General features: G+C 39.8%; 1 protein-coding gene across 1 annotated transcript in view; it reads left to right on the top strand.

Moving 5' to 3' along the window:
• Pcdh15 (protocadherin related 15) overlaps positions 1 to 26989 on the top strand; it is a 537968-nt gene that overhangs the window by 141897 nt on the left and 369082 nt on the right. The window contains exons 4-6 of the mRNA XM_028773900.1: positions 5825 to 5944; positions 18050 to 18160; positions 25939 to 26109. Coding sequence (XP_028629733.1) covers positions 5825 to 5944; positions 18050 to 18160; positions 25939 to 26109 — 402 coding nt within the window. The remainder of the gene's footprint in view (positions 1 to 5824; positions 5945 to 18049; positions 18161 to 25938; positions 26110 to 26989) is intronic.

Raw genomic sequence — 26989 nt, 5'->3', positions numbered from 1 at the left:
TTTTTTTTTTTTTTGCTTGTGTTTCTGATGTACTAATCTAACTTTCCTTAGATTAACCCAGTACATGAGATAAGGAACCTAAACTATGCCATATGAAACTGGTACGCTCATGAGCTCCAGGCAAAGATAGCTCCCAATCCAGGGATCCGGAGATATGTCTGTGGGTGCAGAGATGAAAGAGGCAAAGAGAGGGATGGAAGAGGAAAGGAGTGTCTCTCACCAGTCGACTATGGCTCAAAGGCCACTGACCTTGAACTTGGTGTATGTGGAGATGGTCACAGACAGTGGCAACATGGATGAGTGCGGGTCCCACAGCACACAGGAAAAGCTTTCCACAACGGCAGGCCCCAATGACACAAAGAAGTCCGTGGGTTTCCAAAGCTTTATTGTTCATGGTGTGTGATAGATGGTCTAGATGTGCAAACCCCTACCCCATGTGAAACTCAGGGCAGATCTGAGTTAAATAGGGAGGGAGAAAGGGGAGAGGGTCTGAGGAAGAATGCTTAATTGGCTATGCCCTCTGGCCTTCAGGTATCTCATTAGTATGTAAATCTTTCTAGGGCTAAGGCCTGTAGTCATGCCCTCTACCTGTGCTCTTTGGGAGGGGCTGCATTGTCCTATAAGACTGAAAGGTGCAGGTTAATGAAGTTCCACACCATGTGTTAGGAGGCTGGATTCTGGGAGCAAGGCAGAATAAATGCCCATCCCTTGCAGGGTCTCCAGGCTACTTCCAGCCAGCACTTCTACCAAAAACCATGACTCCCTTCACAGCCCTACCGAAGAGGATGGAGAACAATGGGAAAGGAGAAATAGGCTGAGCAGGCAGAGCACACTCAGGAACAAGGAGGGTTCAGGGGGTCCATGTCTGGAACTGGGCTTCTGAGTTTGCAGATCATGGTGAGATAAAGGAGCAGGGATGTCAGAGGGGAGAAGAGACTTACCTAGCAAATGATCCTCAAATGAGGAGGGTCTGGAATTAGGCTCCTGTATTCATAGATGGTGGTGGACTGGGGGAGGACCAGAAGAGGGAAGAAGCTTCTTACACAAGAAAGGTGACTGATTTATGCATTCAGAGGGTTGTGCCACCCCACACTTTGCTGCTTTATACTTGCTCTCATGCTACATGCAATTGTCTTTACAGTTCACTGACTGTGACATTTTTTTTTCATATTTTTTGATGTTTTGTTGATGGTTTTGTTGTTTAAAATGACCATTAAGTGTTGTGATCACATGCCTCCCAGTGTCCCCAAGCAAAATAAGACAGAACGGGGTTCATAGATAAAATGTGGATGTCACATCCGCTTCATCCAGGCATGGCTTGTGTTGCTGCCCTGTTAGCGAATCAAAGCTCCACATTAAATTTCTTTGTAGAGAAGCACATAAGAAAGATTTTTATATTGGCTAGCTGAGAGAAAACGTGTAAGCAGAGGCTTACAGCCTGCTCCTATATTCCTTGGGGGCTTCAAAGTTGTCATTCATTAATTCAGCATTCATGGAAATTTTATGCAACCTAAGAACCACATATAGAAATAACAACTGTACGAACATATAAATCAAACAGCGAACACAATTATTCTCTGGGGAAAATCAAGGGAGATTAGTGAAGGCAAATATTCTCTTTGAGACTCTTGTTAAAAATCAATTTAGGTGGGCAGGAGATGTGTGTCATGCGATGGCAGCACAATAAACAGAATAAGTAATATTGTATTTATTCTTACTGCTTCTTACTGTTCATTAAATAAACCAGTGGCTTAATGTATTAGTCAGGGGTCTCTAGAGTCACAGAACTTGTGGTATGTCTTTCTATATTGAGGGAATTTATTGTGATGGCTTACAGGTTGTACTCTAACTAACTCAATAATGGTCAGCTGTGAATGGGAAGCCCAAGAATACTCAGGGGAGCAAATATGGAGACAAAGTGTGGAACATAAACTGAAAGAGGGGCCATCTGGAGACTGCCCCAACTGGGTATCCGTCCCATGTGTAGTCTCCAAAGGTTGACTCTGTTGTGGATGCCAGGAAGTGCATGCTGACCGGAGCCTAATATAGTTGTCTCCTTAGAGGCTCTGCCAGAGCCTGATATATACGGAGGCGGATGCTCACAGCTAACCATTGAATTGATCAAGTAGTTCCCAATGGAAGAGTGAGAGAGAAGACTGAAGGAGCTGAAGGGGTTTGCGGCCCCATGTGGAGAGCAACAATACCAACCAACCAGAGTTCCCAGGATCTAAACCACCAGCCTGGGAGCACATAGGGAGGGACCCATGGCTCCAGCTGTATATGTAGGGGAAAGTGGCCTTGTCAGGCATAGGTGGGAGAGGAGGTCCTTGGTCCCATGAAGGCTGGAATGCTCCAGTGTGGGGGAATTCAAGGGTGGGGAGATGGGAGTGGGTGGGTGGGTAGGGGCACACTCTCATAGAAGCAGGAGGATGGGAGATGGGATAGGGGTATCAGGGGCAGGGGGAAATGGGGAAAGGGGATAACATCTGAAATGTAAATAAATAAAGTTTCCAAGAAAAGGAAAAAAAAAAAAGAAAATCTAGACAGAAATCTGTTAAATAGTAATAATAATAATAATAGAAATAAATGATAATTATTTTTCTTTCCTTGTACATACCCATAGTCACCTTCTTTCACATTCAAAAAATAAATAATTTTCTGTATTAATGGAAAAAAAAGAATCTAGCAGTTTTCAGTCCTACAAGGCTAGCTGTTTCAGCTGGTTTTCTGTAGAAGTAGGTTCCAACAGATGTACTGGCAAGTAAGTGCAAGCAGTTGAAAAAGAATGAATCTTCCTTCTTCCAATGTCCTTATGAAGGTCTCCAGCCAAATGTGTGGCCCAGATTAAAGGTGTATACCACCACACCTGGATCTGAGACTTGCTTTGTCCCAGGCTGACCTTGAACTCAGAGATCTTGCCCCAGTCTCCTGGGATTAAAGACCTATAATACTTTGCCTGGGCCTAAGCTTATCATGGACACTATGCCTCAAGATCTTCATTCCAAGACCCAGGTCAGAAACTTGTGTCTTTCAGCCTCAAAATCTAGATCACAAGTGTGTCCTCTAATCCTGGACTGTAGTTCATTTCCGATATAGTCAAGTTGGCAACCAGGAATAGCCATTACACTTAACATTTTAGAAAAAAAATAACTTTACAAGTCAAAACAAAAATCTCTCATCACCTCAACCGTGGAGAAACAATAGCATTTTAATTAAATAAATAACGTATCTATTTAACTAACTTATACCTGTTGAGGCACACCTGCCTGGGGTTTACACACATGAACCTACAACATAGCATTTCAACCAGCCTAAACTTGCCTGTCTCTTGAGGCATTTATCATTTATGTATGCCAGAAACTTTTTCACTGTTGAATCTTTGTAAACTCTTCTACTATCTGGGCAGTGATTTTTTTCTATAGCTTTCGATTTTCAATTAATCTGTATAGTTTATGACCCTCTGGCTAACTGTGTAAATGATTTGTGGGGAAAAGTTATGAATGGCATAAATAAGTGGCACCCTCAGGCATCTGTCCAGGCTGGTCTTGTTGTATATAGGGCCCTTCAAAAACCAGATTGAAATGTGACATATTGCACTATGAAGAGATAGAGAACATTCTTATTTGTGTAGAAGTAGTCTTGCCCCCAAACTACTATTAGCACACAGGAAAGGACAGACTATACAAGAGCAGGGGATATTGAGGGTTACACACTCACAATATGCTGGAGCGTTTACAAAGTAGCAGCATTTGTGCCGCCTCAGAAAGGAAAGCTCACATGAGAACATGGTGCATGTGCACAGCCATGCATAAAAACATATAAGCACATTTCTAGTGCAGACGTATACCATGGATATATGCTTAAACACACACACACACATGCACATGCATATGCACACCACATACCTAGGCATGAAGGTCCAAAGATTCAAGCATATTTCTGGTGGGAACAAACACACATAAATTAAATTAAATATTTAAGTCTATTGATCTTACATTTGTCTTTTTCTTTTCATGTGTATTCATATAGCGTCCATGTAAACATGTGTGCCTCTCTCTCTCTCTCTTTCTTTGTGTGTGTGTGTGTGTGTGTGTGTGTGTATGCAAGGAAATGTACCTGTGAAGGCCTAAGACTGGAGTCTGCAACTTTCCTGGATTGTCTAATACCCTATTCTTTGAGGCAGACTCTCTCAATCAAACCCAGAGACCACCTAGACACTAGACTGTTTCTCTAGTCAGCTTGTTGAGATTCCCCTCTTCTGCTTTCTAGGACTAGAACTACTGGACTTTGAGTACCTGGAACCCAGTCCTTTTGCTTGAGTGGCAAGCCCGTTAATGGTCTAATCATCTCACTTGCCTTAAAGTCTACAGATTTTGTTTTTAAATTTTGCATCCTCCTACCTCATTCCTTTAGTGCAAATATTGCTCTTCTATCAGCATCAAGCACATTGGACTCTAATATGGGTCAGGCAGGTCTATCATCAGCAGATCATAAAGAACTGCACTACTGCACGTGTACACACACACACACACACACACACACACTTGCCTGCTAGCATACTGTAGTAGTACAAATGAGCAGGACCCACCTGCACTAAGACGTTTGGCGTAAACACACAGATATTGAACAGAGCAACGCTCACTCATCTGTACAAACGCTGAGCTGATCACACGGCTGTGTCCCAGCCTGTTCCTCCTTCACACTGTAAACATTCTGGAACCTGGAGATTAATTGAATTCTTACTGTAATTATAAAAAGAAACTGTAACACGAAGAGGAAAATATGACAAAATTGTCTACTTTACTACAGCGTGCAATGTAGTTTTTGAGGACTTAAATCCCCTTCTCACAGGATCTTGTGTACCGATAAGGAGATCATATCCCCCTTTCTCTATTGAGACAACAAAGCCATTGTTCCTCATCCTTCTCTTTTCTGAAATATAAACTAATAAAATTTCCTGTAGGGTGGTATTTCTGCTTGAAGTTTCTAAAACAAAGAGTCAGTATGACCCAGTATAATTTTTTGTGAATAGAAATCACAAAAAAATCATAAATAGCATTAATCTCTTGGGATACCTTTACAATTTCAAAACTAAATGAATGCCTTTGTCTTTCCAGTAGTTTAAGGCCAGTCTTTTGGGATTTTGTCACTGAATGTGTTGTTTTTAAGATAGCCAGGGAAATATAAAAGAAAGGTTTATGCTGAAGGAGTAGATTTAAACATCATGGCTATTTGTTAACTTATCGCTTGCATGCATTACCAACCTGGGTTCTGTGACTCTGAAATTATTTCATATTTTGAAACGAAACCCCAACCTCGATTTAAATTCTAGCCTGTGAATAACTTTATACATTAAAGTTGGGTTTTTTTTTTTTTTACCTAAGAAAACAGATGCATTTTTCTCCACAGGTGCTAAGAGGCTAATGGATGTAAAACGGTCCAAATGTGCTTTTCACTGAACGTTCTGTTTTCTTTACAAATCAAGGTCTTGAAGTTGTAAACTTCGGACATGAAAACAGATGCATCGTCTCTGTGGGTGCCGAAATGCTAATGGATGTAAAATGGCCCAAATGTGCCTTTTCAACGAATTTTCTGTTTCTCTATCAAATCGTGTTCTCGAAACTATAAACTTCAAGACATTTAAGGACTCTGGTGTGAGGACTGGATAGATTTCCCTATTTATTTTCAGGACTATGAGTCTGATTTGGGCAACTCACCTCTCTTCCTCCATTTAATGAAGAGATGGTTTTTGAACTGGAAAACTTATATGGATGATTAAAAAAAAACAAAAAACAAAAACAGTTTCTCCTTCATGTCTTTCCAGCTCACTCCGGTTGGCACCACAATATTCACGGGATTTTCAGGCGATAATGGAGCTACAGACATAGACGATGGCCCTAATGGACAGATAGAATACGTCATTCAGTACAACCCAGAAGATCCGGTATGTACTCACATTAGTAATTTTGTAATCATTATTTGCGTTACCTGATAGTTAATAAATTATCCCCAAAGTTGCATCATTTTAATACTTATGATTCATTTATAAAAGCTTAATTTGGAAGTAGACATGATGTTCCATTTGTTGTTTGATTGTTTTGCTGTTGTTTTTACTAAATTTCCCTTATACTGAACTCCAGAACCTTCTAAATAAGTCGTTCCCAACCATCCAAAATGCTGTGACTCTTTAATGTACTTCCTTATGTGATAGTGACCCTAACCAGAAGATTATTTTACTTGGCATTTCATAACTGTAATTTTGCTACTGTTACGAATCACACTGTAGATATCTGATAAGGAAAATATCTGATATGGGATTCCAGAGCAGTCAAGACCCACAGGTTAAGAAGCACTGTTCTGAATGAATCGTTGCTGACAGCACAAAAATAAGACAGACAACATGAGGCATAAGGATAATTGTATTGCTGCCATTACACCTGGCATACACAGGATGTATGTTCTTAGTATAGAACAGCCATAACGCCCTGCCCATGCCAATACAAACCCTATACCAAACAAGACAGAGCTACTGGCAGTGGCCTCTGCTGTTTGTGAGTAGGGTCAGTGTGTTTGTTTTAGACCAGAGGACATCACTATTGGCTTTCTAATTGTTTTAGCCAGAAAATAATTTGTTGCTAGTGACTCATAATACAAAGTTAAAAATCTTCAGTAGAACACAACCTACAGAATCAACTAAGCAGGATTCGTATGGGCTCACAGAGACTGAAGTGGCAAGCACCAGGCCTGCATGGGTCTGTATCAGTTCCTCTGAGTATATGTTATGGCTCTTAGCTTGGTGTTTTTGTGGGATTAGCAACAATGGGAGTGGCTGTGTCTCTGATTCTCTTGCCTGCTCTTAGAGCCCTTTTTCTGTTATTGGAGTGCCTTGTCCAGCCTTCATATATGAGAGAGCTTTGCCTTGTCTTGCTGTATCTTGTTTTGTTATTTTTGGTTCTTATCTCTTGAAGGCCTACTCTTTTCTGAAGGGAAATGAAGTGGGAGTGGATCTGGGGGAGAGGGGGAGGTGGTGGTGGTATATCTGGGCAGAGTGGAGAGAGAGGAAGCTGTGGTCAGGGTATATTGTATAAGATAAGAATCTATTCTCAATTTTAAAAACTTCAAATAAACAGATAATAAATAAAACTCCAACCGGAGTCCTAGCTTTTCTTCTTCACAACTCCCAAGGCAGCTTCTAGAAGATAACGGCTTCACCTAAACAGAGTCAGACCTACTTCTTATGTGAGCTTTCTATGTCATGCTTCTTGTTCATAATTGTATCGAGTATATACACTGGAGTGCAGTTAATGTCACAACCTATGGCTCAGCCCTGCACTCCGAGTAAAGTTTTATACAAACAAGAAGAAACAAGAATAAAATTCAGGGCTTATGGATTGTGGGATCACGTTCAAGTCCAGCTGTCATTGGTTATGCAAAGGAAATGATGACACACACCACATGTACATATCTTTGCATTTTTAAAAGTCCTGAAATTAAAAAATAAAGTGTGTTTTCCCCTTCCCTTTCCTCTCTCCCACACCTCCTATTCCCCCATCCTGTTCTCTCTCAAATTCATGCTTCCCTTTTGAATCGTTGCTATACACGCATTCAAACACACCAAACATATATATATATATGTATATGTATATGTATATGTATATGTATATGTATATGTATATGTATATGTATATATGTATATCTATATTCCTAAATATGATTAACAACCTGCACAGTCTGTATAATGTTATTTGTATGAATATGATTCCAGAGCTGACCAATTGGCATTGGAGAACTAATTGGAGATGTCTTCCCTCAGGTCAGGTAGTTAGTTCAGGAGGGAAAACCAGGTCCTGAGGTGAGGTGTCTGCCTGGTGTTTTGGAATGCAAAGGCTCATTTCAGAAGAGTGGCTTCTCATTGTGTGCGAATGAGACCGCTATGGATGACCTTCGTTGAAACTTAGAAAAGACGAGTTAAAAACAAAATATAATGAGGCCAACAGAAGGCTTTGGGAATGTGGGGTTTGTCCTGTCTACCCCCTGAAAAGAAACGACTGAGCAGGAGTGCAAGCAGTCACAGAAGATGAAGCCAATGGAGCGAGCCTCAGGATGATCGGTCTCTGTGAAGTGTTGCGCAAGAAATGATGTCAGGAACAAGAATCTGACCAGTCGAGGGTGAGAACAACACTTTCCCTTCAGGAGCAGGAAGACCAGTGACCACATGCACATTGCATTTCCAATCCATTTGCTGCTTCCCTCTGTGGACTTTCCCAAATAACTCCGTGTGCTTGTCAGCCTTTCCCTAGTCTTTCAGGTCATGCTATAAAAACCCCACGCAGCCAGTGCAGAAGAGCCAACCGATGCATTTTAGAGAAATATCGATTGTATTGAAAATAAAGAAAAATCCAAGGTTTAGTTGTGACTTGAGACAGCCAGTGAGTTACTCGGGAGTTACCCTTCAGAGTCCTGTGAAGCCGAGTGAGTTCCTTCCTCACAGTGATAATCTCCACTTTGACAGCTTTCCATTTCCAGGGATAAAGTTATTCTGCTACCAAGATCAATTATGTGCCTCTTAGAACCCACAGATGGATAAAGCATTCAGCTACTGATTCTCAACATTACAAGGAAACCTGAATTTTGCCATTGGCAGCACGACAACTGTAGATAACTACAGAAGGTGTCTGAGTTGAGGTCTTGTTCTTTGAAGCAAAAAATATTTAAAAATTAAGATATTGAGAAAACTCTGTACTTGATATGCTGTGTTAATAAGTGTGTGTGTGTGTCTGTGTGTGTCTGCATGTGTCTGTGTGTGTGTCTGTGTGTGCCTGCATGTCTCTGTGTGTGTGCCTGTGTGTCTCTGTGTGTGCCTGTGTGTGTGTGTCTGTGAGTGTGTCTGTGTGTCTGTGTGTGTGCCTCTGTGTGTGTTCATGTGTGCTTGCATGTGTGTATATGTCTGTGTGTCAGTGTGCATGTGTGTGTGCTTATGTGTGTGTGCACATGTATGTCCATGTTTCTCTGTGTGTGTGTGTGCCTGTGTATGTGAATGTGTGCATGTATGTGTTTGTATGTATGCGTGTATGTGTGTGTATGTGTGCTTATGTGTATGTCTTTGCCTACATGTGTGTTTGTGTGCATGTGTGTGTCTGTATGTCTGTCTGTCTGTATGTCTGTCTGTATGTATGTGCATGTGTGTGTCTGTGTGTCTATGTGCATTGTGCATGTTTGTCTATGTGTGTGTGTGTGTGTATGTATGTGTATGTATCTGTGTGTATAGGCATAAGTATGCCATGGTGTACATGTGGAAATTGGGAGAGAATCTTGAGTATGGATTCTTATCTCCCACTCTATCTGAAGTAAATGTCTTATTCACCATTGTGTACATCAGAAAGGTAGCCTTGAAGCTCCAGGAAATTCTGTCTCTGCCTCCTTACGTTACTATAGACACATGGGATTTACTGCATCTGGTTGGTTTCACATGGATTCTGGGGATTTGAACTTAGGTCTTCACACTTTTAGGGCAAACATTTTATTCACTGAACGGTCTCCCAGGATCCCCAGGGCTTTTTGTAGGTAACCAACCATTAGTCATCCTTGACATTTAGCATTGACTTCAGTTGCAGTTGTATTCTGATGTGAGATCTACAACAGAGGTACCCGGTGATGGTTGATTTTCTGCTGCTATGAATCAGCTAGTGATTAATAAATTTCACCATAACATTCTCTTTATTTCTAAATGTCCAGACAATTATCATTTCAAATTAATATCATGCTAAACAGCACAGGATAAAAATTGCAAATTGTCCTGTCTTCTTTCATGTGACGCCTGAAATCAGATGGTTAATCCTTTAGTCAGATATCTGTGAAACGGAACCTAATTCCATGCACACACTCACAGATTTGCCCATGCAGCCACTTAAGCAATTTTGAGCGAATGTGGAAATATTGTGAAATTTCACATAAAAATATGTTTTCCTCTGCCTTCTTGAGAAATGTGTGAGTTTCAATATGACAGTAATCTTCTGGTGTTGGGCTAGAACCACTTGTGCCTCTGAGGTACTAAGTGTGTAACCCATCACATGCCTGAATTCCATCACTTACCAGACTCATATCAGTTCCTCTGTCCTGTAGGTCAGCACTGTGTGATGGAGTAACACAATTCATTGAATCATGCAATCACTTCATCATTTTTATTGGTATTTCTGATAAGAAAAGTAGGCACATATTTAGTTATGTTTGCAGCTAGTGCTATGTCATTTTTCTCTATAAATACTTTCGGGGCTTTTTCTTTTTTCCATTTAATTTCGGGGGGGTGGGCGTTTATTTCATTTGATTTCCATGATTAATGACATAACATTTGCATATCAGGTGTTCCTTTCTTTAGAGTTAACTTCTTCTAGGACTACTGTTTACAATGGATGTAGGACATCCCTAAATTAAATCAGCCATTGTCTGTTTAACACACCAGCTTCTCTGATGTCCCTCTGGTCTTTCCTTTTCTGAGGTTCTGGTTATAGGAATGTCGGACATTTTGATGTTTTTCTATGGATTCATGGGCTCTGATCATTCACTTACAGTGTATTTTCATCCCTTGTCTACAAACTGTATCTCATTGTCTCATCTACGGATCTGTTCAAGGATACTACGCTTTCAGGCCATTCCACTGTGCTGTTAAACCTTCTCTATGAGCCGTTTTGATACGTATAAACAATCCAGGTATTGTATTCTTTGGGTCTAAATGCTCTGTATTTCACAGGTCTTACCTTCTTTGCAAACTATACAAAGAAAGATTTTCTTTTTTTTTTTTATTTGTTGTGTGCATTTTATGCATTTAGCACAGGGATTTCCATAACAAGCAGTTTAGCTAATTGAATATATACTTTGTGTAGTTAATATAATACTGCTTATTTGATTCTCCCCCTTAAAGACTCATGTCAGTCATGTCAGGTTGCTATGGAGTCTCTCCTGAGCAGTGACTGTCAGGTTGTACAGACACTCTTGATACTCCTCCTGTTATTTGAACCCCAACTGCAAGGTTTCTTTTGAGCACGGCTCCTAATGCCACTCAGTGAGCACTTTTCTTAATTGATTTGCTGGAAGAGAGCTATACTTAAGCGTGGCTTAGTGTCAACTAGAACTTTCTCTTCTCCCTAGCTTCTCTCCAGTATTTTCTTCCCCTTCATCAGATTTTGTAGTCTTGAAATCTGAACCTTCATGTTTCAGTTTTGCAAAGATTCCAGGATCTCTATCAGACTTGAAGTGTCTATGAAATTCTGATATCAGCCTTCCATAAGATAAATGGAAAATATAGAAAACCTCTCCTCCACCCCTCCCTCTCCCTCTCCCAATTTCTCCCTCTTTCTCCCCCTCTCCCTCGCTCTCGCTCTACTTCTGTCTTCCCCTCTGCCCCCCTCCCCCTCCCCCTCTCACTCTCCTTCCCCTCTACTTCTCCCTCTTTCTTCTTCTTTCTCCCTCCCTCGATCCCTCTTCCCCTCTCTCCTAACCCCTCTCTGTCTCCCTCTCCCTCCCTCTCTTTCTCCCTCTCCCTCTCTCTCCCTCCCCCTCTCCCTCCCTCTCCATCTCCCTCTACCCCTTCTCTTTAATATTCCAGCTCTGGTTCTCTCCCCAGTTAATGGAGATCTATCCAAATCAACTAAGAAAAGCATACACTGAATGGGTTTAGGACCTGTGCTCAAAAGACCTCCACTTGCAGTTAGAGTTCAAATAACAGGAATAGAGTCAAGTATGTCTGTATAGCATCAGACTCAGTGTGCTCAGGATGGACTCCATAGCAACCTGAAATGACTGAGAAGAAGTGAGCCCCTTTTAAAGGAAGAATCAAATAAGCAGTATTTTATTAACCACACAAAGTATGTATTCAATTGTAGATTAAGTCAATAGGAGTTATGACTTTAGCAAAAGAGTATTTCTCCTTGGGCTTTCTTTTGGAATACCCTGGATTTCCTTTAAAAGATAGTACAATAGCAGCAATGACTGCTTCTTTTAAAATCTGAACAACAGAGAGCAGCTCAGCATCCTTTCAACCTACCCAAATCCATTGTAGATTTGCGCTGACTTGCTGGGGGCTACTGCGTCACAGCTATTATTGTAGCTAAAGATCTTGAATCTTCAGAGTTGCTCTGGGGACTGCGTCGTCTGTTAGAATGAAACTTATTAAAGATGTTGGGCTCTGAGATGCTTATTCACCACTTTCTATAAAAGAGGAAGGATGATGATGCTTTGATTAGAAGAAAATTGCATACCAGGGTACCAGCGTGTCATTATGTACTCCGCAGTCAGTAAAGTAAGAATGCAGTGTGATGGTAGAGTTATTATGTTCAACATTGAACTAATGTAAATGTTTATCAATGACTAGAATAGCTGTAATCACTAATCCATAGACAAGTGTGAGTAACATCATGCTTTTTTCATCTAATGATAAATAGTCACAAACACAATGACCTCAAATAATACGTTTTGATTTTTCTCTTTGTGTCTGCCTTTCAGTACCTTGACTCCACTCACCTGAGCCTTCAGCTTGGGCTCCTCCAAGACTACAATCACAGTACTAGTGAGAATAATTCCCATATGGAGAGTTGACTCATATGGAGAGTAACCTTCTTCCAAGGAAATGAAATCAACATTTTTTTTCACTCTTTGTTTATTTAGTTTCCTATTTTTAAAACTCTTTTCTGTGTTCTTATATACCTTTCTTTTTCTTATAACTTTTGATATTTTTTTCCAAATGATTTCTCCCTTGCCTTTCCTCCTACAGTTATCTGTGAGCATAAGAGTAGATATTTATAATACAGTAAGAAATTATGATAGTCTAATAAAGTGGTGGTAGCAGCTTCTCCTCTAAGAGCCAAGACTTCACTAGCCCAAGTAGTTGGTTAGTGACTAGTAAAAGGTATGATTTTCCTCCTATGGTATGGCCCTTAATTCCATTAGACAGCTGGTGGCTACTGCCAACATACAATTGCTATGATTGTACCTTTGGGTATGTATTTTTTAAGAAACAATATATTCGATTAGTATTCATTCTTCCTATAAAGGGGCAGATTTTATTGCCTGCTCAAATTCAAGTCAGTCCCTTTTGAGTGGACAAAGGTTGTCCAATCTTCTTAAGCCCTTTAAGTTTTTGTCTGGGGAATTTCTTCAGGGAAAATTCTCAACCATGACACAAGCCTAGAGTTTGATAATAGCTGAAGGCAGAGTGACCTATCTTAGTAAAGAATGAGAGAAAGACTGACCAGAGACTGAATAGGAATTGGTTGATAGTATTCATTGGGACTAGATGATAAAGTCAGTCAGCCCAACATGAGCAAATGGGGAAAATGGGGAGAATCATATGGATCAATAGAGAGAAGAGGAAAGGAAAGGAGTGAGACTGAAGTATGGAAAAGCCTTTAAAGCCTTTGTAAGGTTTGTAAGGCAAAGCTTCTGAGAGACAGTGTATTACCTGCCTTCACAGCCCTTCAGTTACTAACCCTATGAGACACACTTGTGTTCAGCTGCTCTTGGATGGCGAGGGGACCTAAGTCCATGTGTGTGTCTCTTTTTTTAATACAGGCTTCCCATCTGTATTTCTAACATATAAATATAAGTGGGGAGATGACAAGTGATATTTCTATATGGTACACAGGTATTAGAATTGCACACATTCTATAATTTATATGTATAATGGCCAGTGCTTTCAGCAGGGAACAGAGGAAGCCTAGGTAACTCCCGCTTCCAGAGCATCCGTCTGTATGGAGACCTCAGTTCAGCTGCTGTGACATCTATGTTCAAGGGGTCATCACTGGAATAGCAGACGCCCTCTCCTTCCATTCTGGCAGAGGTGTGCATACATGGGCTGGGAATTCTATCTGCCCTGTCTGTTGTCTTTGCTATCTTCCTAATGTGATATCACATTTACTTAACCTGTCTTAAATGGAGTACAATCTCTGGTCTGATTACTGTCAAGTTACAGAACTGTCAGAGACTTGTGAATGTACCTCTCTGAATTCTGGTCAGATGTCTTGCAAAGGTGGGTATCAGTAGAGTTTTCCAGCAGGATTCCCTCTTTAATATGGAGTGGGAGGCAAACATTGAAGTTTCCAACACTCAAAAAAGCAATGCCCTGTGTTTACGAAGAAGTATCCAAAGCTGTGGGAGAGGCAATGGCTTTGCCTCACGAAGCTAATACTGTTTTGGATTGGGTGTTCCTCTGTCTCTGTAGTCCTTTGTTTGCGCCCAAATCTCTGAGCCAAGAATCAGTATACAGACAAGTACTGACTGATTCCTGTCACTGTTTCTCAAGTAAACTCTTAACCATGTCTGTCAGAATTGATTGTGTCATCAAAGGTCCATGATACTCAGGATGGTAAATGCCAGAGATTGAAGTCTGATCTCCACTTTGGCCTTTCTCAAGCACTGTAAACTGAGTGTAAATGTGCCCAACTCCCTCATGGCCCATCTACAATACAATAAAACAGTGTTTGCTTACAAAATCTAGTCCTAATTAAAGTATTTATTTAGAGTTGATTTAATCAAAGATACTTCTAAATGGAATATTATATTTCAAATATACGGTCTATGTTTCACTTCTAGAACTTTTTATTAGAATTCTGACATTCGGAAAACAAATAGATATTCAAAAACTACTTGTTTAATTAAACAGTTTAGTAACATCAATATAGAAGTTCTCCAGCCATTCAGAAGTAGCTTGATTGCAAAGCATACATTTTTCCTTTGTTTCTTGAAATGCAAGTATTTATAAAACAAATAAAAAGCAAAAATCTCATACATGTGATAGCTATAGATACATTCATAGGAATTAAATTCAATTGAAAAGTACTTTTAAGGGCTATAATGTGGCTACTAACTTCATTGTTGGTAATGATTCCGCAAATGTTTAATGGAAGCTGTTAATAACAACACAGGAAAAGATTAAAGATATTATCAGGTTGTGTGGATAGAAATGGAAAGAGAAAGGTCGCTCTCTCAGTCACAGAGCTTGCAGAATTTGTGAAGGTTTGTTCGAGGAAAAAGAGAATAATGTGACATCATATCAACGTCTTGATCTGAAATTAGATGACCAAGGTTTCAGAGTAGGGAATCAGAAATGTAACTATGCAGAGAAACAAGGGATATATAGCTCAGACAATTTTAAAAGAACAGGAGCAGACGGCAAGTGTAGGAAGTCACGGCCCATGTGGAAATCACACAGACCACAGTGTGCACACAGCGACAGAAATCAGCAAGGGACACAAGGCTTCCAGTTAGGAAAGTTAGACAGCAAAATTTAAGTTGTCCCACCCAAATCACCCAAAACATGATTTATACTCTCTCAAACAGGGGGAGAAGAGGCAAACATCTGGATATGTCTAAAACCTCACAGAGAACCTCTGGGTCCTTTGTATTTTCCCCTCTGACTTTGTCAATATGCTAGCGACATCTAGATAATTTCAATAAAGGTCACTAATTGTCTCTGGAGGGTCAGGTCTCGTTTCCTGTGAACACCCAAAACCAGGAGATGGAATTTGTTTCCTTGTCGCTCATTTTCTCAGTAAGAGAATTCCTTCTGCTTTGCCCAGGATCACCTCCCCTTAAGCACAAATACTCAAAATATCAAGTTCACTTTGAATTCTGGGATGAGGAGGCTTTAGGTCAAGCATCTGTGTGTCTGTGTGTGTGTCTGTGTGTGTGTGTGTAGTATGATTGTGTGTATATATATGTATGTATATATATATGTGTGTGTATATATGTACATATATATGTATATACGTATATATATGTGTGTGTGTATGTATATATGTCATACAAGTGTGTGTATATGCATATGTGTGTATGTGTGTGTGCATGTATGAGTGTGAGGGTGTATCTATTGTGCATGTGTGTGTGTACATGTGTATATGTTTACATGTGTGTGTGAGAGAGTGTGAATGTATTGTATATGTGTGTGTAGGTATATATGTGTATATGTTTATGTGTGTACATATATGTGCATTATATATATGGATGTTTACATGTGTATGTGGTATGTGTCTATGCATGTCTGTGTCTGTGTGTTCAAGCACGTATTTACTAAAAAAAGCTCCTCTAGCTAATGAGTCATTGAAGTGAAGAAGCCTTATATTAACACATAAATATGTTTCCAGCATACATTCCAATATTAGTAAGACTTTCCCCATCATAACTTATTAGACACTTAGATTAGGTGATGCAGAAGTAAAATTATGAAAGCACATATGCTGAGCTGAGGTGGGTGAAGTAAAATCTTCTTTCCTGTGTCCTTCCTCCTGTTCTTTCTCCTAATGGCCCTCATCCTCTTTCTCCCTTTCCTTTCTGTTTAAATATTCTATCATTGATCCAAGCTAACTAACCCTTCCCTTACTCACGTGTGACCTTCCAGGAGGAATCTGTTTATAGTCAGCAAAAATTGGCCAAAGACATGCCAAACAAATGACTTTACTCTAGCTACCCCACTTGATGAATCTATTGGGTCAGTAGGTGAGGGGTTATTTATAGGAGCTTGACTGATTGGTGCAGCTGCATCTCTGACAAGTCCCCCAAAGCATCATGGGTGGGAACGGCGTTATACCATGGATGGTCTTCTTTCTTACTAAATATTTACTGCTTAGGTCAACACTGGGCAGGCTTGTGAGTCTTGTGGGTTTCCTGTGCCCTGGGAGGCTGGTTATTAATGTATATGAAAGAAACTACTCAACACTGAGTCACAAGACAAGCCCCTGAGAATCAGTGGCAGAGGTGGTAATAGAGAAATCTGACGCAGTTCCTGAGGCAAGAGTCGATCCTTCTCCACAGTGACAAGGAAACGAGAGCCACACAAGACTTAAGGCTAAGACCATGAGCTTGTGAAGTTCTCCTCTCCTAGGATTTGAATGCACTTAACTCTGAGGACTGACTAACAGGGCAGTGGTTCTGGAAATTTTCTCAGAGTTTGTCTTTCCCCCTGTATGTTTCTAGGAGAAGCTTAGTGCATAGGCAGAAGTTGCAAAGTCTTAACACATTAACCCACATCCCAGATTGTTTTATATCAATTGTTTTATAATTACATGTTTTAACTTTTTTTTTGGTTTTTGATTTGTGTGTGTGTGTGTGTGTGTGTACGGGCGTTTTATATGTGTGCATGTGAGCCAGAAGACTCTGTTCTCTCTTTCTTGAAGGTGGGTTCTAGGGTTCAAAGTTAGGTCCTGAGGGTGTGTGTGTGTGTGTGTGTGCGCGCACACATGCCACGGCACATGTGTGAAAGCAAATGGGTGCCTTGAGGGAATCAGTGTGTTCTTCTTCCATCATGTGGAACATATGACTTCAGGCAACCCATCTCTGTTCCCCAGGTGTGGCTACAAGAACTTGCCTGCCAAGTCATCTCCCTGGCTCCCATATTAGTTTATAATAATACACCCTTTCGGGCTAGAGAGATGGCTCAGCAGTTAAGAGCACTGTTTGTTCTTCCAAAGTTCCTGAGTTCAATTCCCAGCAGCTATAAGGTGGCTCACAACTATCCCTAATGTTGATTGATGTCCTCTTCTGGCATCCAGATGTACAGATAGAACACTCATATAAATAAATAAACAAACAAACCTTTAAAAAGAAGGAAAGACTAGAAGGACAATGCAGCCTTTCTTTTAAGTAAGAAAATATGCTTAGAATACAGAATAAATACTGGTGTTGAAAGGTGAAAATCAGAAGGAATTATATACTGGAAATGTTTGAACTCTTTTATGCAAAACCAAATGGTAAAGACAATGTTATAATAAGGTAAGGTATTCTTCATGTGCATATACTTGGTTAATAACCAGTGTAGATCTATGGGTGAATGCATCTAATAATACATGAAAAAAATCATCATTTTCAGAGAACTCCAGTGAAACTCACCGCTAACCATCAATCACTTTGATAGACAAGAATGCCACGTCTGAAGTTAACACACTTGCTTTCTCCTCAAACCATAAGCTACTAGCTACAGTGTTGGGGAGGACTGAACCACAGTATCAAGATGCACTGTTCACACATGTACCTGGTCTGATGTGTGTCTATTTAACACTTGCAGACGTCCAACGACACCTTCGAAATTCCGCTGATGTTGACTGGCAACGTGGTGCTGAGGAAAAGACTCAACTATGAGGACAAGACTCGCTACTACGTCATCATCCAAGCGAACGTGAGTTCTTGCCTTCTCACACCTTCGGTTCTGGAGCTTATAAAGCAAAATGTGCCTCTGCACAGGTGTGGTGGTCATGTGGCTGCTGTCACTTTATTAACCAAGCTAAAATGTATGCTTGCCTTCTCTTTTCTTTCATTCTGGACCCCATAAAGCAAAGTGCACCTTTGCACAGGTGTGGTGGCCTTGGCTTTGAGTGAGATTGGGTTTGTGCTTCCTTGCCCTCGGTGGATATATTCTACATAGAGATGGAGGGAGGATGTTTGAGTATTGGTTCTGTTCTTCTTCACTATCAAAGTCACCCGCTAACATACTAACCACACCCCCAAATCTGATCTCTGCCATACTGAGATAGTTCTCCAAGTACTCTCTACAAAATAGCTACAGTGATGTCATCTTGAAGCAGGTTAAACATGTACTTTTCTGGATTCGACCTCAGAAATGTATAATCATAATCTGAGAGTGGGATTGGAAGGCTGTACCAATGGTTAGGAGTGTTTGGGTCTGAGCAGCTGTGCCAGGCAGCTCTCAAACTCCTCCACATTGATTACCCTCCCCACCCGGCAGCAACCACACATCAGAGGATAGACGTAAATGATCTTCATTTCACAGATATGTAAAGCTACTTCTGTGACATCACTACCTTCTGTGTCCTGGGTATGTGTACAGTGTGCATTAATTTAAACCCCACTGGTTTTAGGTCACTAGTTTTTAGAACATTTTGTGGTAAAAATAGGAGGACTGGGTAAATGGTTAAAATAAAGATATACTTATGGTTTGCCTTAAAAATAATGTGCATACACATGGAACTTATAATACAATGTATTTCCATCTACTGATATGAGTAAAACGTAACAAATTGGTGACTATGTCAAATGAACATTACACACCTTTAGAAAAAGTATAGGCACCAATTTTAAAATGCTTTCAACTAAGGCAGTGTTACTGCTGTTTGCATTTTTGGGTTAATCTTGGGCTTGATTTTAATGTGTCACTTATGGCTGTTTCATCCTTGCTTGGTTAGAAGCAACCACAGGTTCCACTGTGGTTGCAGGGAACTGATTGGGGCAAAGTCCCAGGGCCACTTTAGCTATGCTGTATTTTTTGCTGCTGTAAAATCTGATAATAATGGCACAGTATTTAATATATGTGCCTGTAAGTGGATCTGTTAGGTGCTTTCAGCCATTCTGGAGCTACTTTAATAGTGAATATTTAAATGCTAGACATCTAATCCAGAGATCTTGTGACAGCCTGAAAAATAAAATCAGCATTTCTGCTTCAAATTTATTTAAATGAAGTTTATATAGTTTCATGCGATTTGATAAATTCTTTGCCCCTGGATCCATCTCGTAGAACCATTACTTACTCAATATATTCCTAAAGAAAATATAGGTATGAAATATTAAAAGGTAGCATTTTCACGGGTTTGACTAAAGAAGTCCAGAGAACTAAAATAGTTCACAAGAAGTATTTTCCGTGGAAATGGGGGAATTAGAGTATCATTTATTATCTAATATTGAGCATGTTTTATTCCTTAAAGTTACAAGTTAAATATTTGAAGCTATGGTTTGTAAATGGGGTAAACATGCTAATGAGATATATGTGAGCCCCTTGTTCAAAGGTAATTCTCACTGAGATTGTACTAGGCATATACCTTGTTTTGGAAAATCAAAGTTAGTTTTTCATCATGATGTTTGGTAATAATTTCATTCAGAAACTGGTTTGCATTGTGTCTGGGAGGTATTTCACAACCATGTCATTCTAAATGTTTGTGAGCAATGAGTATTGAAACCCTGGATAAGATGCTAAGGAGATATGTAAGATACATAGGGTGCAAAAAATGCATTAAGATACTTAAGATGCATTAGATACATAAGATATATAAGATGTATAAGATGCATAAGATACACAGGATGCATAAGATACATTAGATACACAAGCTATATAAGATATATAAAATGCATAAAATACATAAGATATGTAAGATGCATTAGATACATAAAATACATAATATGCATAAAATATATAAGATACATATGATGCATTAGATACATAAGAGACATAAAATGTATAAGATGCATTAGATACATAAGATGCTAAGCTACTCTGTGTGGTAGCCTATAAACACTAACAAGAATTCCATTCACATCAGTCCCATTCTGGTCTGTGGTCGTGATGAGCTTTTCTTGTTTGTTTTGCTACTCCCTGAGTCTGTGTTAGTGCTACAGGGCATGGACACTTGGTAGCTGTCTGGAAAGAGGAGTACTCCAGGGCATGGGCACTTGGTAGCTGTCTGGAAAGAGGAAGGCAATGAGAATGTAGAGGCTGGGGAAAGGTCAGTTTTTCACATCACATGAGGTTTCCAAAGGATGCGTGGACCTGGTCCCCAGATGGGAGATTGGAAACATGAGCACGCTTCTTATTTAAGGCACAGCATTTGATCCCATTGCTTTATTTTGTCTCATTTTTCATTCTGGTCTTTGTTAGTGTATAGGATTTTTGTCTTCAATGTATATTTATGGGTTGAAGATACATGTACATTTTCAAATATTTCCCACTGTTAGCTAATGATAAATTATAATACCTACATTTACTAACATTTGGATAAACTTAAAAATTGACTCATTTTTAAGAAAAGCAATTAAAGCTTTTGATTAGAAGCAAAAGAGAAACAAGCTGTGCTTTAGGGTAATTTAGGCCATTGTTAGGATAGGAATGCAAAAAGCAAATAGTTTTAACGCTGGTCCCTTATTAATAGTCAAAAAGATTCAGGTCTTGTCATGATCAGAGACTAGATGTGCTATACAGGAGATCTAATTTATTACATATCTTCCCCTAAATCAGCACATCTATCCACTAACTCCATATGATGACATAATAAAAATTTGAGAGTCACTGGGGTACCTCATGAATGGGCCACCTGAACGAACCATGTCACCCGATTCCCTACTTCCCGTTGTACCCAAACTTCTGACTCAAGTCCCATAAAACTCTTCTAAGGTAGTTTCCCATTTCTGGAGACCCACTGCTGCTAACAGGGGCTCTATTGTCTTTCTCTTAAGTTCTGACCTATAATTCCTTGAGGAAGGTTTTCTTCTGAAGGTCCTTTTTGGTCCCTGAATTTCATTCTTTGAATTCATGAGATAATAACCCAGAGACCACAGGCCCATCATGGCTTTGGCAGCATATGATTTTCCTGCACCCTAGTCCCCTGAGCTATAGCCCAGCCTATGTCAGATAGATTCTATCAGTCTTAAGGACACCCCACTTTTCTGAATCATGTCCATGTTAACAAATACATAGTGTTAGGAAGTGTACATGATATATGAATTAACAATACAAATTGAGGAAATATAAATTAATCAATTATATTAGCCTTCTTGCCTTAAATAGCAAACATTATTGTATGGTCATCTTATGCAACAGAGATGTGTTTTATCAGTAGTTTGGAGTCTAAAACTACAGATTAAAATTGGCCAGGGTTTGTTTTGGAGGCGGGGGAGGTCTCTTTTCTGATCACAGATGTCTATTTTCTTGCTGTGTATTCACATTGCCTTCCCTTTCTCTTTATATGGGCTGGAGATCCCTAGTTCCAACTGTGTGAACTCTATACCCCTACAATGCCGGCATCCATGCTGTGATACGCATTATCCATGATGGCCCACTTATGTCACTTCACTGCGATGAGAACTGTCTCATGAAAATTTGAATGACACATGATTCAGTACAGAGAGTAGTAGGTAAACTCAGAAAATGCTTTAAAGTGCTGTCTCTGTCAATAGTAATTACAGTTTTCTATGGTAATGAAATATCCCATTTCTAAAATAAAATTTGAAAGCATTTTAGTTCTGAAAAGGAAAAGAGAAGTCAAGAGTGTGAATTAGGACATGTTATGAAAGAATTCTTTCTAGCTACTGTCTTGTGTTGTATCCTCTCCTTACGTTGAGGAAAACAAACTTACTGAAATCAGATAAAAAAAAATGTATGCAGATAATTGTTTTGTTTACATCACTCACAGTTTACAGTGTTGTTTTTCCCCATTACTCCTGTCATGCTGTCATCTGGCCAGATATTGATGTAGGAATGGCACACACAGAAGTGGCTGTCCAGGATAGATCACAAAGACATCATGCCAACACCACCATCGCCAACCAATGTCTGTGGAACAATTTATCCATCCAATGCTTCTTCCTTGGGTGTCCCTGACAAACGTTCTTCAGATAAACTCTAAATTTTATTAGAATTTTTTAATTTTTTTGTCAATAATTTATTTATTTTATTCACTTAACACCCTGATCATAGCCCTCCTCTCTCCTCTTCTCCAAGTCTCACACTTACAAATCCCTCCCTACATTACCCTCTCCCCTTCTCCTGAGAGAAAGATACCAAGGGTTGGTACCCAAGTGTACTGATCCACCCTGGTGAATCTGGTCCCAGCAGGACTAGGTACTCCTCTCCCACTGAGGCCCAACCAGGCAGTCCAGATAGGGGAAAGGAGATCCAATGGCAGGGAACAGAAACAAAGGCAGGCTCCGTTTCACTAGTTAGGAAACCCAAAGGAAGACTAAGCTCCATATCTTATACAAATGTATAGGAAGTCTTGGTCCAGTTCCTGCATGCTTCCTGATTGGTGGTCTAGGCTCTTTGAGCCCTCATAGTCCAAAGTTAGTTGACTCTGTGGATCTTCTTATAGTGTCCTTGACCCCTCTGACTTGTTCAACTCTATCACCCACTTTTTCACATGATGTTTGACTTCATCTGTTGCTATCTCCTGCTGAATGAAGCCTCTCTGGGGACACTTATGCTAGTCTCTGGTCTGCAAGCATAAGTATAACACAGTATTATTATTAGTTTCTAGGGTTGGCTTTCTCACATGGGATGACTCTCAAGTTGGGGCAGTCTTTGGTTGGCTATTCCCTCAGTCTCTGCTCCATCTTTATCTCTGAACATCTTCCAGGCAAGACAAGCTTTGGGTTGAAGGTTCTATAGATGGATTGATGCCTCCACCTCCTCTGCAAGTCCTTTCTGGCTACAGGAAATTTAGTCATTTTCTACTCATCATGTTAGAAGGATACCTTTATAAACACAACCTTTACTGTGCAATGAAAGGTTTTATTGTGTTAATGAATACAACAGTGGCATATTATGATGAAAACCTGATTTTATCTCTGAAATTTTCCTTCCCAATTATCATAACCTAAATTTAAAGATAGTGTGCAAAATATATGACCCAAAGTTCAGAAAACTGCTGAAATCAACACAAACCTCAGGACTTATCAAGAGATATTATTACTAAATATAGAGTATCCTAGTGGACATATAGGAACAAAAAAAGCACATAAAGCTTGGAGTGAATTGTCAAAGCAAAATTAAATAGGTTTAGAATGTTCTATTGAAGGATATTGTTATGCCAAAATGTGTCCATATCACAAGGGCTAGTGGTTGGCATGTATGTGGAGTTGAGGCAGGCATTGGGAAACATACACTTAATAATGGTCCTTTTCACAGAAAACATAAACTTGTTTTATTCTTATGACTATAAGAAGTTTTAGAGTTTGGAGCAAGTCTTTTAGAAGGTTTTATTCCATTCCTTTCAGAGACAATGAGTAGAAAACTCAAATTCCTTAACCATAATATTACAAGGGAATGGCTCCTGGGATATTGAAATGGAGCAAGCCTCGGCTAAAGAGCTATAGCAAAGACTTACACCCCACAAGAGCAGAGAAGGCTCCTGAACTCAGTGTTCTAAGAAGAGGAAGGATAGACCTTTACTTTAGGTCATCTGATTTTTACAAGAGTCAAGTTGGTCAGAGGCCTAGAGGCAAATAAACATGCCCACGGAGTTCAGGCTCACTGAGCAAACCGCTAAGACCACCATAACGATTCTTTATAGCAAAAATTTTATGCTAATATAATATTGTCCTAGTCATGGTTTCTATTCCTGCACAAAACATCTTGACCAAGAAGCAAATTGGGAAGGAAAGGGTTTATTCAGCTTATACTTCCATGTTGCTGTTCATCACCAAAGTAAGCCAGGACAAGAAATCACACGGGGCAGGAACTTGGAGGCAAGAGCTGATGCAGAGACCATGGAGGGATATTACTTATTGACTTGCCTCCCCTGGCTTGCTCAGCTTGCTTTCTTATAGAACCCAGGACTACCAGCCCAGGGATGGCACCACCCACAGTGGGCCCTCCCATCCTTGATTACTAAATGAGAAAATGCCTTACAGCTGGATCTCATGGAGGCATTTCCTCAACAGAGGCTCCTTTCTCTGTGATAACTCAAGCTTGGGTCAAGTTGACACACAAAACCAGCCAGTACAAATATCTTAGTACAATGAAAATGCTAATTTGGGATATATAGGTACTCTGTATTATTCCCAATTCTGTATGAACCACAGCTCTTGTAACAAAAGATTAGGTGATAATTTATTCTGAGCTAAATACAAAGGACTGACTGTGACCCAGAAGCTGTCATCCAGGTTTCTCTGATGATGTACTCCACTGTACAGAAGATCACATGGACCTTTATAGTCACAACAGAATGATATAAATCAAGGTATTTACCAAGTGTATCAGTGGGGAGATCTGAAGAGTAGGTAGGTTACATCCAGGGTAGGGGCAATCTCTGCTATGGATCTCACATTTTATCTGATAGCATTTTACCGTTTTAGCTGTTGGAAACAAATAATCCACTTAGTTGGTCTATTCCAAAAGTTTCATGTCACAGTATCAAAGATTTTAGGTCAGAATCAGACATTGATAATAAGTTACTTTGAAGGAGACTTATGCTATCTCAAAAGTAATTTTGACTGTTGGTCTTTAGTATGGCATGTTTTCTGTCCATGACCACAAAATTGTAGTCGGCCAGCTGTCTGCAACATTTTCGGCGTAAGTGGCACACATAGGAAAATTCCGTTCACACCAATTAAAAAGTCAGATTGGCTTCTGCAGTTAAGTCTTCATTCAGCTGTAGACTTCTTTCTACACACTGTCTCTAGGGTGATTCCATTAAGCTAATGCCTAAGTAGACGGAAAATCCCATGACAACTTTGTGTCATTTTTCCCCCCGAACATAATGAAAAGTTCTAAACTCTAACACCGCAATGTACTTTTAAGAAACTGGGTTTTGAGGGTCCTGAAGTGAATAGGGACTGCACAGGAAGACAAACAGCATCAAGGAACCTGAACCCTAGGGGGGTTCTCAGAGACTGAGCCACCAACCAAAGAGCATATCCAGTCTGGACACATATGTAGCAGATGTGTAGCTCAGACTCTATGTGGGTCCCTCACTGTCCTAAAGCTGTTGCCTGACTCTAGAAACCCTTCCCCAACAGGGTTGCTTTGTCTGTCCTCAGTAGAAGTGGGAGTGCCTAACCCTGGAGAGACTTGATACCCAGGGGAGCCCACCCTCTCAGAGGAGAAGGAGAGCCAGGGGAATAGGGGGAGAGTCTGTGTGAGGAGGGACTGGGACACAGCAATCAGAATGCAAAATAAATAAATAGATAAATAAGTGGAAAGAAAAAGAAATTGGGTTTTCAATATAAGTGGATAAAAGCTCACCTTCCATTTCCCCAATATAAAACTTGGCTTAAACAGGCTACTATTGATCACTTATTTAAAGACAGAAAAAAGAATAAATAAAACTAAATTATACCTGATATTTATATTATCTTATTATTTATTTTTTCTTTCTTCTTTCTTTTTCTTTCTTTTTTTTGTTTTTGTTTTTTGTTTTTTGTTTTTTTGTAATTTTTTGTTTTTACCCTCATCAGGACCGTGCACAAAATCTGAATGAGAGGCGAACAACCACCACCACCCTCACAGTAGATATTCTAGATGGAGATGACCTTGGACCTATGTTTCTGCCTTGTGTTCTTGTGCCAAACACCCGTGACTGCCGTCCACTCACCTACCAAGCTGTCATTCCTGAGCTGAGAACTCCGGTAAGTACACTTTCTTTTTCTTTCTTTCCATCCTTCCTTCCTTCCTTCCTTCCTCCTTTCTTCCTTCCTTCCTTTCTTTCTTCCTTCCTTCCTCCCTTTCTTCCTTCCTTCTTTCCTTCCTTCCTTTCCTTCCTTCTTTCTTTCTTTTTTCTTTCTTTCTTTCTTTCTTCCTTCCTTCCTTTCTTTCTTCCTTCCTTTCTTTCTTTTCTTCTCTCTCTTTTGTTCTTTCTTTCCTTTTTTTTCCATCTCTATCAACATCTTTAATCCCATTGAAGTCCCATCTCAGAATGCTTTGCAGATAGTTTGGTTGCTAATATCAAAACTCACTAGCAAAGAACTAAAATGATAGTTTTTGTATCATGCTATTTTTCTATAATATGTGGATAATGTCACAATGTATAATTTCATCCTTTACAAACGGGAAAAAAATCTCAAGAAGCCACAAACTCTCTGACACTGATATTTAAGAGAATGTCCACCAATAAGTGTTATGTCTAGTTGCTAGTACATTCAGAAATGTTAGAGGTGATGCTGGGCTCCTTGGAAGTAGGAATCAACAAATCCTGAATATACATCTCCACCCCTTGAAGGTATGTTTTAAAGAAACAGAAAGAAAAACACAGAGAGATATTTTCCACACTCAATTCAGAGTTCTGAAATATGCCAGCAGAGCTATGCATTCTTGATATTTGAAAGTCACAGTTTGGAACATCCTGGGTACCAGAAACACATACTTTAAGAATCAAGATTTTAAGACATTCCTGTTCATGAAAATGGCATTAGAAACTCAGAATGACAAGTACTACATGTTTGTTCTAATGTTCAGGACCTACATGGATGGATGGATGGATGGATGGATGGATGGATGGATGGATGGATG

The sequence above is a fragment of the Grammomys surdaster genome, unplaced genomic scaffold, assembly GCF_004785775.1.
Source record: "Grammomys surdaster isolate TR1022 unplaced genomic scaffold, NIH_TR_1.0 237, whole genome shotgun sequence".
NCBI lineage: Eukaryota > Metazoa > Chordata > Mammalia > Rodentia > Muridae > Grammomys > Grammomys surdaster.
This window is presented reverse-complemented; position numbering and strand designations above follow the sequence as displayed.